The 12938-nt window shown below is 38.5% G+C and overlaps 1 protein-coding gene across 6 annotated transcripts in view; it reads left to right on the plus strand.

The window, feature by feature from the left end:
* The window catches only part of spegb (striated muscle enriched protein kinase b), an 85881-nt gene that overhangs the window by 37838 nt on the left and 35105 nt on the right, over nucleotides 1–12938 (plus strand). For 3 of the 6 annotated variants that reach the window (XM_082175733.1, XM_082175729.1, XM_082175731.1), the window contains 5 exons: nucleotides 1075–1176; nucleotides 6078–6198; nucleotides 9848–11412; nucleotides 11530–11673; nucleotides 12002–12184. In XM_082175733.1, the coding sequence (XP_082031859.1) occupies nucleotides 6086–6198; nucleotides 9848–11412; nucleotides 11530–11673; nucleotides 12002–12184 (2005 nt within the window). In that variant the 5' untranslated portion in view covers nucleotides 1075–1176; nucleotides 6078–6085. Of the gene's footprint in view, nucleotides 1–773; nucleotides 809–1074; nucleotides 1177–6077; nucleotides 6199–9847; nucleotides 11413–11529; nucleotides 11674–12001; nucleotides 12185–12938 lie in introns of all 6 variants that reach the window. The other 3 variants (XM_082175728.1, XM_082175730.1, XM_082175732.1) reach the window with 2 other exon arrangements.

Genomic DNA, 12938 nt, shown 5'->3' on the forward strand with positions numbered 1-12938 from the left:
ATGGCTCCCTATAAAACGTCTTTAAATTGAAATAATGCTTTAAAAATTAATTAGACAGGCAGAATTAATGTGGATTACACTCTTTATTGCATTCTCCATTTAAGATCATGCTCTATTAAAACATTTTCATTCATGGGAATTCATATTTCCTTTTTCTTTTACGTGAACCTCATGGATTAAAATGTTTCTGATAATCCTTAATGTTTTTACATAGTACCACAGTACCATCTGTGCAAATAAATTAGCTTTGATCTCATTTAAAATGGATGATAATTCAAAATTAACTGGCTTAACAATGTAATACATACATTATTGAAAAATATGCATTTAAAGGCTCAAAACCCTTTATCTTGTCTGAAATAAAATATTTGATTAGCAATATCGGGAATTTGCTGCTCCTTTCACAAATTTGTACTGGCATGATTGAGCCCACAGGGTTTGATTTGCAAATAATCCAACATAATTGAAAATTAAATTATTTAAATTAATTTGCAGAGATTTTCTTTAAATAACTAAGACTTTAAGTAAGTAATTCGTTTTTTGATTGGCCTGTTTGACCATCCTTACAAGCTCAAGTGTTCTATACGCATGAAACAAAGCAAAAGCAGATGGCAGTGATGTTGAGCAGCAAGTACTAGTCAACCAGGACCAGTAAACGGTGCAAATGTGTCCATTCAGCAGTTTGTTGCAGTCTTATCTCTTTACTGGGATGGGATTCGTCTCTATAGTAATGGTGATGTCTTGTCTGCTTCTTTCCTCTGCCACTATGGAAGCGAAGTTTTCCGCTCCTGTCGGAAGCAAAGTTATGGTAATGTTTGTTTTCATCTTTGGGCTCAATGAAGTGGTTCATCCCCTTGTCCCCCACGATGCTTCTAATTCAAACACATTTCTATTTATTAATTTCACTTATCACTATGTTGCGATTGCTTTTTCTTACTCAAGTGATGCACTTTTCCTCAAAGAAAGTAACAAATAGTTTATTTAAAAGGTCATATGATTTTATTTGCTTGGTTTGATGTCCGTTATCATTACAGGTGGTGGTTTCTGACTTAATGTTTTGTTTCTTTGTGGTAGACTCTGAGACTACAGAAGACGAAGCCGCTGAGCCACAAATACCCCTGGAAGCTAAAGAAGGAGCCAGAGGTTTTCAGGATGAGGGCCAACGAGTGCATGCAGGTAAATGACACTTTCAAATGAACTACTATGTCAACAGTCAACCTTTCAAATACAGTTCTGTCTTGAAAGGATAGTTCACCCAAAAAGGAATATTCTGTCGTCATTTACTTGTTGAACACAAAAGAAGATATTTTGAAGAATGTTGATGGGCCTAATTTTTTTCCATACTATGAAAGTCAATGGGGCCCATCAGCTGTTACTCCGCAAAATATCTTCTTTTGTGTTCAGCAGGAGAAAGAAATTCAAACAGGTTTGGAACAACTTGAGGGTGAGTAAATGATGACAGAACTTTCATTTTTGGGTGAACTATCCCTTTTAGATGTATAGCAGAGCTTATTAAAATGTACTTTATAACAGATACACAACCATTTGAAAGTTTGGGGTCAGTCTTTTTAAAAGATACTAGTACTAGTGTACTAGTGCCTAAAAAACAAGCACTAGTAGCAAATGAATAAGTACTAGTATCTAATGGAATAGATACTAATATCGAAAAAATAAATAGTAGTAGCATGAATAAAGTGACAAATTCGTTTGTTAAAATGTTAAAATGGCTTGCCATACCAAATCATCATATTAAAATGATTTTTGAATGATCACATGACACTGATTATAGCTGAAAAACATTAGAATAAATGACATTTTAAAATATATTAATATTAAAATTAATCAAAAGTTATTTTAAATTGTAATTATATTTCACAGTATTACTGTAACCTTTATAAATATATTAATTGACTGTTTTTTGATAAAATAAGTGCAGCCTTGGTGAGCATAAGAGACTTCTTTCAAAAACATTCAAAAATCTTACCGCCCTGAAACTTTTGAATGGTAGTGTGTGCACTGTACTTTACAAACTCCTTAGCCATTAAAGGAATAGCTTTTCCAATAAAATGAAAATGAAATGGTTTACAGGAACTCTGAGCACTTACATATATTAAATACAAGATACAGTGCAAGAGAATAAGCATTTAGATTGAGTAAACAGAAATATTAACTGTGTGCATCGTGTTTCAACGGTGTAACTATATAAATATTACATAATGTACATTTTTATTGCAAAATGCCTAATATAATATTGAACAGTAAAAAGTAATAGAGCACACAGTAGTGGCCATTAACTGTTTTAGATGGAGATGAGAATTTCTTCTTCCTGGATGTTCAGGTGCCCAGTGGTCTGCACCGAAGTAAAAATACATTGTTTCATTCAGACATTGACTGTGTGGGTTTTGTGATTTTAGTTTTTTTGCCCTTTTACTCACCCTGGAGATGATGACATCCTGGAGGGAGGACAAGGGAGTTGTTCCAAACCTTTATTCTGTTTTTTTTTTTTTGTGGCACACAAAAGGACAATCTTTTCCATACAATGGCAGTTCATAGCAACCACAGCTGTCAAGCTTAGAAAAAAAACATAAAAAAACAGCAACAGCATGAAAGCATAACAAAAGTAAGTAGTCTATAGATCCCAGGTCTTCTGTAGCCATACGATAGTTTTGATTTAAAAATGGCACGTTGACCAAACAGAACATTGTTTCTCATCTGTGAACATGACCTTTTCAGTGAATAATGAGCTAGATTTCAGTCTGATCCTTGCACAAAACTTTCGTATGGCTTCAGAAGACTTGGAATCTAGAGTCAAAAGGCTATTTTTATAGTTCTTTTGTGGCTTTATTTATTTATTTTTGTTTCTTTTGGATCAAAACATGCTTGGTCACAATTAACTGCCAATGTATGTAATTGCATACAGAATTCGGGTTTGGAAAGACATGAGATGTGTAATATTCATGATTCATGTTAAATAAAAATGTCTTGTTTATCTGTGATATTTGATGTAAAATGTTACTGCAATAGCCTTAGTTGACATTAAGGTGACTTAAATCACACATTATGTTTATTTAAGATGTTTTTAGCAGATCACTCAGATATAAATCACACATTATGGTACATCTCTAGTCATTTCTTATCACAGATCTGGATCAGATCAGAGGAGTATAAATAAAGAGGTAACAGCAAACAGAAGCTCACACATCAACAGCAAGCCACAAACGACTGCCGCACACACACATAAACAAAACATAATGTAAAATATTCCAGGCCTGGTCCTCTCTCATCCTTCACTGTCGTCGCTCCTCTTTTTATGCTTCCGAAGCTCCTCCGTGAGAGATATGAGACCGGTGCAGCGCTCAGGTGGCGCTCTTCATAAATCACGCAACCGTCCTCCCGCCGTTCTCTCACGGCTCTTGGCCCCTCCCTGCTTGCAATAATAATAATTTAATACATACATTGGAAATGCTAAATCCTCTTGATATTGATAGCTGATGCTTTTGACGATATCTCTGGTTATCATCTAGCTATCTGCGCAACCCGGCACGGGTTTATAGCGCATATTTCACACGTATAGCGTGAGCAGTCAAGTCACAACTCGACGATCGGACCATATAGTGTGAGCACATAGCTTTGGCTTTACATCGCATGCTATCTACTCGTATAGTGTGAGTTGGTAACCTTGCTGAAATCGCACAGTGTATGGCCACCTTAAAAGCACAGAGGATAGGAGTAGAAAGTTCTGCGTGTGATCTACTGACGTCGTACAAATGAAAGAACACAGATGCAGCCGGATCATTTCCATAATGACCAACGCAATTTACCAAGAGCAGCGCAAATTAGCGTCTGGTTTAAGACATGCTTTTTTTGGGCATTAAATAATGGTGCAAATACCAGTAAATTGACTAGCGCAAACCTTAGTAAATCACCTTGCGTTATTCATTTAAATACTCTCCTCCCATAAATTTTGTATCTGAAACGGAAACTCCTGCAAATGCATTTGCAATAAGGTCAGCTGCAAAAACAACTGTGTCTATGCCTTTTCAGCGCAAATTTTTCACTGCGTGTGTTTAGTTAATCCTGACAGTAGTTTTTTAACATCAAAAGATGTTTCGCTGGCGCAAGCTTTTAGTAAATCTGGCCCTTAGTGTCTATCCAAATGTACGAAAACGTATGTGTTCTTGAACCACTCTTCAAGTATGAAAACTTATGAATACTAATGAGATCACAATATAATGTATGCATGTCATCTGATGTAAGGTATTACACAAAAATATTCTTGGTTGGAGGTCAAACGTGGTTGATTTTTGCATGTGAGCTTGTATATTCTGCCTCATTACACCTTTTTTCTATTTTTGTGTCTAAGATATTCATGAATATAAATTGTCTGGGACAAGCATGGATGTGTTTACAAAGACAAAATTCTGAGGCCTGTTCTCTTGATTCTATTTAGTCCCTTTGCGGAGTATAGGCAATTGAACTCTCAGTTGTCAGTATGTATTATGACAAAAGCCTTCCCGTTATCCCTTGGGGAAAGTGGTTGGGAGTGTATTTGAAACACTTAAAGGCTGGATGAACATTATTTCCATTTCTTTCATCATCGCGAGAGGGGACTAAAAATTTGAAGAGAAGAATAGAGAATAGATATTTATTCGATTTCAGTTTTGAAATGAAAGGTTTGAGAAAAGCATGCCCTGTATAATAATATCCATTTTGATCTCAGCGTCTAACATTGCAATTCATTTATCTTGTGTACTACCCAGCTTTCAACAAAGATAGATTTTAGAAAAGTGCACCACAAGCAATGGAGCTTAAATTGCACTGTAAATTCTTGGTTTGTCATTAGCGCTGTTATGAATGATGCTCTTGTCTTCACAACGCATAACATACAGTTGTAAGATCCAAAGACTTTCTACAAAATGAAAGTCAACAATTTTACCAACAAAGAGATACTGGAGGAATAAATGTGTCAGGATTTGGTGGAGCGTATGATTTCCGTAGTGGAATAAGTGATTGATTTGATCTGTTATGGTAGGCGTAGAGAGGTGGGCGGAGGCCCATTGTCATTGATTTTGATGGATGCTTCCTGACTGCAGTCTAATCCATTCAGTCACTGTGAATTACACGGGCTCTGAAGCCATCAGCTGGGACTTTGCTTCAACAAAGCTTGCAGCTGAAAGGCATCACCTGGGCTTTATTCGTCACACCTCTGAATGCATGCTCATGTAGCTCACTTACATTATCCATCGTTCTTCGTTTTCTCGTTCTTTCTAGCATTCTATATATCTTGCATTCTATCTATCTATCTATCTAGGGTTCTATATATATATATAGCATTCTATCTATCTGTCTATCTATCTAGCATTCTATCTATCTATCTATCTAGGGTTCTATATATCTGTCTAGCATTCTATCTATCTATCTATCTGTCTATCAATCTCTCATTCTATCTCTCGTTCTGAGGTTGTAGGTCTGAGGTCCAGTTATAATGTTAGTAACCTAAATGCTCATAATTTGCCTTTTCATAACCATTCTGCACTCTCTTTCTTATAAATAGAATTAGTTTTTGTTGTTGTTGCTACTGTTCTTTTAAGACTTTTATGTAAATGCCCACTTTGCATGTGAAAAGAGAAAAATCGTTCGCACATGAGTTTGCTGTGTGTCGAGTCTAATATAGATTTAAACAGTTTGGGTTTTTGACTTCAGAAATTGCAGAATTTTAAAATGATAATTTTAATCTTCTTTTTAGTTTGTAATGCACATTTTGGTCTTTAAAGTTGTAGTGTTTTTTTGTTTGTTTTTTTGTACAATAAACTATAACATCTAAAGATCAAGGATCATTCAGTTCTTCTCATGATATGACCAGTTTAATAAATATTTGCTTTTTGGTGCATTTTATGTAGTTTAAAGAAAATGTTAGCAAATGGGAAAAAAAGTGTAACTGAAAGAAAATAATTTCTGCTGTTTGCCTTTTTTAGTTATGTGGATGAATACGCCCATGACTTGGAAATGCTAGTACGTCGAGCATCCTGCCTTAAATTTAATTTACTCTGTTTGTTCCCATTTTGGCTCTCCCGCAGGTGAGAGAATGATGGATGTCGCCCCGGATGCGAGCGATCGCTGGGCCTCCGGTGAGACCACAGTGTTGGAGAAAGAAGCTCTAGCCCTGGGATCAAGAGCTCCGGGGCCGCAATCAGCCAGGCAAGCCAACAGCCGGGAGCCGACGGGCACCCAGATCAGGCACCTAGGGGTCGAGCCTCTGATTCGAGCGTCACGCGCCAATCTATCCCGACCGGGTTGGGGGTCTGAGGAAAGTGTGTCTTTAGCTAGCGATTACTATGGTAGCACGTTCAGTCTTTATAGAGGAAGGACTTTTTCTGTACCCCTGTAAGTAAACCTTCCCAAGCTAAAATAAATCGCAATTAGCTACAGCCCACAATAAGCAGACCAAAACACAGATATAAAAAGATCCCTCATCAATAGATAAACAACCACAAACCCCATCACAGAGTCACAAGAGACCCTTGCTCTAACATGGTGTCCCCTGTAAGTGCTAAAGATGGGAGGGGACTGAGAACAAGACCCAGGCTGTAATTCCTCCTCTGTCTCTCTTGGTATCTGAGCCGTGCGTTTTTGGTGGCCCCATGAGGCAGCTTACATCACCACAGGAATGACAGAAGATACAGTGAGTGGGCTCTCTGTTTTTGGATGAGGTTCAGCTCAGCCCACAGAGTGTAAGGGCTGTGTGAGCTGCCAAAAGCCTTAAATTTATATGTGACTCATTTGCAAGTGGCAGCACAGCAAAAGTTTTTTTTTTATACATGTATTTCATTTTTGGAGAGCTTTATTAAAATGACACTAAACAACTTCAGTGGATGCTCATATTCATTTCATAGTGTCAGACAGTATATATAACTTATCTTGCATATATTTTATGTTAATCTCAGAGATTTTCATGATTTTTTTTTTTTTTTTTGCTGTGGTGGTTTGACAAGGGTTCAAAAAATTCCAGATTATTTTTATTACAAAACTGTTGCTGAATTTTTTTTAGCTGCTTTTCCACTGCATATTGGTGACAAACAGCACAGATGATTTGTTACCTCAGATGAGCCAATCTGGAGTCATAATTTGATGATACGTCATTCTAGATAAATTTCTGGTTGTAAAAGTTGAAGATGTGTGAGCCGTGATGGGTGTTTTTCTATGTAGTTGGTTGTATGTCTTGGATTTGAATTGCTTGTGTCACTTATTTCATTCTTACAATTGAACTTAAACCGTGTTGTTAGTTATTGGACAAAAGCCAGTATCACATTTGATGTTTGACTAGTTTTATTTTAGGTGCTGGCTATGATGTGTAAGTGTAGATATTGTTAAAAAAGAAAAGTGGCCGATCTTCTTATTGTATCTTCTGTGTCATTCATCCCTCCGAAGCACTCTTCTTCACCCATGTTTGAGCCAGGGTTGACTGTAACACTCTTAACACCAACTCAAACCCACCTTCAAATGTTACTTTTCTTAGTCTATTATAAAACAAATTTTCAAATTTCATTCCACTCTGTTTAGCATTGAACAATACCAAGCTTTGCATATTTTCAAACCCGCTGTTATACATTAGTTTCTGTTTTCCACCCTGTTGTTTGGTTCTGCTTTTGATTTGCTGCTCATTTGTATCATGAATGTGTTAAACAGAGATTGGTAATGACAGGCTGTTCCTTTTTGTGCCTAACCTTAAAGAAAGGCATGGCTCTGTCTAAGAGAAGGCAGGCGTAGGGCACTGTCAGGTAATGACCTGGCCTTTAAAGCAGCCAACTTATACTATGTCAGATCTGTGTCACATCATGTACAAACTGAGATGCTGAGAGCACAATGACCTTTTGTGCAGGTCAAGATTTTTTGGAAGCTGCTAAAGGAGTCTAAGAATAGACTTTCTGTAGAAGTGCTGCTGTAGACCAAACCGTTAAAACTGAAGACAAAGCATTTCAACTCCAAAATAGTAATTGCTGAGTAAGCTTAAGGTGATGCATCTTCCATTGCCTGTACACTCATTCTGTTTTAATGTCACTAAAACATTACCATTTTACTTTACATCATAATAAAAGTAATGGTAAAATTAAGGTTTAAGCTGACAAAGTTATACCTAGCATTACTCTCTTAAAGAACTTTGAATTTCTGTCTACTAAAAATAAACGAATAATGTGTAGCTCAAAATATTGAGAGGTTACAGGTTGAGACAAAAATAGTTTGAATTTAGTTAAGCATAATACAGCACCTCCCTCACACACCGTTATTGCCTTTTCATTCCTCATCTAGATTTATTTTCATTTAGTTCATACTTTCCTTTGACCCCCATTATCCATATGCAAATTCTTTTAGTTTTCTACTCGCACAGCAGTCGATGCAAAATTGAAGCTGAACAAAGTTTGCATTAAACATGCTTGCATCACTTTTGTGTTAGGTATCATCGACCCCTTCGGTTTCCCCCTGGTTTTTTGTGCATGCTGTTTTCGGTGAACTGCATAGCATGAATTCTTGCATGCATGCACATGATGTCTTGAGTGAAAGATAGGAGGGTATAGATCTTGTAAGAACTCTCAGATTGAGATGCTCTGTACAAAAAAAAATTGTCATTTTTTGCAAACTTTAAACATCAGTGTTTCAATGGTAATGATCTCAAATAAAGTGCAGTCTAAAACACTGTGATGTGTTGAGTATTATTCCCTCAAGTAAAGCCAAAAACTACAATAGACTGTATACTATATATACAAGATACTATTTATCTTGAATAGTATAGTGAACCATCTAGAACTGCTACTGCCAGTTTGTTGGTTTTGTCATACTTTACTAACATCATACATTTTCTAAGGATCATCCCTCTGTTTTAACCAAATTTGTGCTTTGTTTTCGCATGATTTTGATGCTGCATGGAAGATGTTTACACATTATAGTGCACTGGATATACAATACAAGAATAGGTTTGTCAAACTGCCGGATGGGAAGGAAGCTACACTGATTGGATTCACAGTACTGTATCAGCTCTGCAAGTTTATTGCAGTTTGGTCTGTGCTGTGTAAAAAAGAAAGATTTTTATGTTTTACTGCTCTTCAGACATTTTCTAGTGCACAGCCATTTTGAATTAGACCCCTTTTAGCAGTATTCTTGATGATTCAACATTTAATAGTTATGTGCCCGCTCTAATTCTTGTTTTCCTCTTCCTTCCTAGCACTGGCAAGTGACTCTTGATTTATTCCTGTAGATATCCAGTGATGTGTGGTGGTCTAGCCCAGTGATTTTGGAAGGTATAGGACTAGTAGGCATAAATGAATCTGTCATGTGCTAATATTACATTATTTTTGCGCATTCAGTTGTGTAGTAAACTATAAGACAAATAAATTACAATTTGTTTTAAGGTAGAATTCTGATTTCTTAGTCTTATAGGTATAGTGTAATTTTACATATAAATCTTTTCTTGACTGTCACTCCGAGATTAATGGAATATGTTTTATTCATGCTCTCCCTCATGAATCCCCTCACATTATTTTTATATTTCAGTTTATCAGTTAAGAGAAGCTCATAATCATTTTTGATTTTATTTATCTCTCCTGAAATTTGAAAATTATGAAGATTCACATCATTCTTATTAAAAAAATTATTTCTCAAATTAAGACATTCGCAGAAGTAGACTTGAATTAACTTGCGCACAAACACATGCAGACAGTCCCATTTAAGATTCCACATTAGAGAAATAAGCCTCTCTGGCCCCTCTTCCAAAGTCCTTATCCAAACAGTTGGGCTCATCCCTTGCATAACCCCATACTCTAACAGAACATTTCCCTCAAACACCCTCTTTTAGGAGCCCATCTGAAGAAGTTTCGAGGGAATCTCCCCCTCAAGTCCTACCACCCCCTTCCCCCAAAATTGGCCGCTCTACTGCCTCTCCTTTGCTCAGCCGTTCTGGTTCGTCCCCTGCCACACCCCTAGCCCCACGCAAGAAAGTTGTCGTACCAACTGAATATCAAGACACAGTACCAGGAGAATTTGAGGAGAAGATTAAGCAACCCAAATCCTCAGGCATGTCTCAGAGTAGTGCTCAAGACTCCCGACCACAAACCCCCGTCAGCGAGTATTCCCGCAAGGAACTTACACCTCGGCCCTCACCAAAACTGATGAGAGCTAGCTCCAAGATCTTTGAGAAGGTGCGAGTCTTTGAAGAGCGCAGAAGAAGTATTGATAACCCAGAGGGATCTATATCCGGACGTTCTTGGGCTGGATTTAATAGAGCCTCGTCTATTGACTCTGATGAAGGAGGGAGCCGGTTGGGGATCTCGAGGGAGAGCTCCAAAGAAGACCTACGTGAGGCTCTGAAGGCAGATGCAGCCCAGAGAAGGACTATGTTCAAACAGCGGGCTGCTTCCCTGGAGGACAGACCCCGTTACTCCCAGAAGGTGCAGGACATTGAGAACAAGTTCACAGAGGAGCTCCAGCGCATCAAAAAACTTGTCGGTAAACCACATATGAAGAAATCCTTCTCAACAGACCAGCTCTCTACTGTTCACAGGAGCAGGCAACCTATAGGGAAGGTAGAGCCCATCCCACCTCAGGTTCTTCAAAAGCTGCAGGATAGAGAGCGTGCTCAGCGAGAGCAAGAGATGAGAGAGAGAGAGCAAGCCAAAGAAAGATCACCTCCGAAATCACCGTCTCGCAGACGAAAAGATCAGCTGGCACAACAACCACTGGAAAAAGTTGAAAGTGATCTGCTTGTCCCATCTACCAAGATGGTAAGCACATTTGGGCATGAACCATCCCCTCCAGAGGCCATGTCACTTTCTGATTTACCCGGACAAAGATCCCCAAGATTTCGTGGCCCAAGCCCAAGCAGAGATAGTCCTCGAAGGTCTCCAACTGTTGAGATAACTGCCATGGCTGAAGAGCGCTCTCGAGGAAGAGCTGAATCTCCATCCAGAAATGTCTTGGAGATGACATTACGCAAATTGGAACCAAGACCTGCAAGTCCACTGGTAAAACGTGTTGTTCGTGTTCAGGAAGTTCCTCAACCAGACGATGAGTCAATGCATAGGAAGACACCAATAGAGGTCACACTGAGAAAACTGGAAAGAAGGCCTGAAAGTCCTCTGGTGCAAGGAGAAACGGTAGCCATTCAAGAATGCCCTGTCCAAGCTCCCCCCAAACCTCCAAGAGTTTCCTCATCTGAGGAAAAGATGGAGCTGGATGTGACTCCTCTTCCATTGGCAACAAAGCTCACCATACCAAAAATTATTATCGAAGAGGAGCCAATGGAGACGGATACACCTCCAGAAAAGAATGAAAAGGCTGTGAAAAGTGGCACTGGTAAAGAGGAAAGACCCCAAAGAAGCAGAGGAAGAGGACGCAGACAAAGACCAATGTCCCCTGAATTAGGTAAATTAAGGCATATCCAGTGGGATGCAAATCTTTGACTTTGTAATATCCAAGTTGGATATACACTTATGGAATATCACATCTATTGGTTCTGACATATCTCTTTTGCTATTACAGAATCTTCAGATGACTCGTATGTGTCTGCAGGAGAGGATCCTTTAGAGGCTCCTGTGTTTGAGTTTCCACTTCAGGACACTGTGGCCTCCACTGGAACAGAGGTCCTTTTAAAATGCATCATCAGTGGCACCCCTCTCCCCGAAGGTTAGTTTATTGCTGCTGTAATAACTTCAAACAGAACCTTTAGCATCTTGCATAGCTGACTTGAAACTGCAATACATGAGCATCACAGGGAGGCAGTCATGGTGTAGTCCCTGTTGACTCTGAATCATTCACTCAAAAGTGCAATCTGTAAAGGCAACAGCTTGCAAATTGTCAGCTCAGCAGTACTATCAGTTCTTTATGTTCAGACAGCAACACTTGAACAGGCTACTTTTGAGCTAATTCCAGGGTGTCTCAGGAATAAGACTGTATTTTCTAGCCTTTACTATTTTGCTACTGGAGGTAACAAAGACTTTTATTTTATATACAGTTACATGGAAAAGAGACAACATTGAGATCAAGAACAGCGCAACCCATGTTGTAAAGGTAGAGGGAGAAAGGCACTCGTTGCTCATCAAATGGACAAAGCCAAGTGATGCAGGAACATATACAGTTACCGCTACCAACGAGGTGGGCGAGGTGTCCAGCAGCGCTACTCTTTTCATCAAATCAGGTGAGTTTCATCAAAGCTGTTCCTTCACACTGGCGGAATGTTGCTCTGCTGCTGGTTTCTAGTTGGCATTCCTACTCAACCGCTGGATCAGGTGACAGATCACTCCTATTGTTCATCGCATTAGTTTTTATTGCCAAAAAGCTGAACTCTGCTCAGGATTGTGGCAACCGCCAATGGTTGCCATCAATTATGTCGCTGCAAATCTCAATGAAAATGAAGGAATTCAGGTTTCTTCGTCACAGCATGTGTGCACGAATGCCCCTTCATCTTTTTAGATGACAGCTATTAGGTTTCCTCATTTTTTATGTCTAGTATCAAATCAGAAGCATCAGATCATTTTAAACATATTACTTGCCTTAAGCTAGATATTTGGTTTTAAACCATGCAGAGAAAGGTTCCAAGTGAATGTTTTGAGCATATACTTTTGAGCAGCAAGGATGAGCATATTGTGTTTCCAACTTGAGTTGAGGATGTGGGAGTTTAAAGGGTAACGTATGGGATTTTAGAGTGAATTTCAGTACCTTCAGATATCCATGTAGGATCAAAGGCTGTGAGTCACTCTGTCAACATGCAGCCCTGCAGGGTTTGCATCTTTGTGTTGGTGTTTAAATCACCCTTAAAGCAAAATGATCATTAAATTAACCGTAAAACATTTTCCTCACTGACAGCTCTGTTTTGATCACTCTGTTTGGTTGCACAGTGCTTCTGTTTTGCCTCATCTATTATTTTCTTTGTGCTTCTTTGCTTTCTCCTT

The sequence above is a fragment of the Leuciscus leuciscus genome, assembly GCF_965113295.1.
Source record: "Leuciscus leuciscus genome assembly, chromosome: 7".
Lineage (NCBI taxonomy): Eukaryota > Metazoa > Chordata > Actinopteri > Cypriniformes > Leuciscidae > Leuciscus > Leuciscus leuciscus.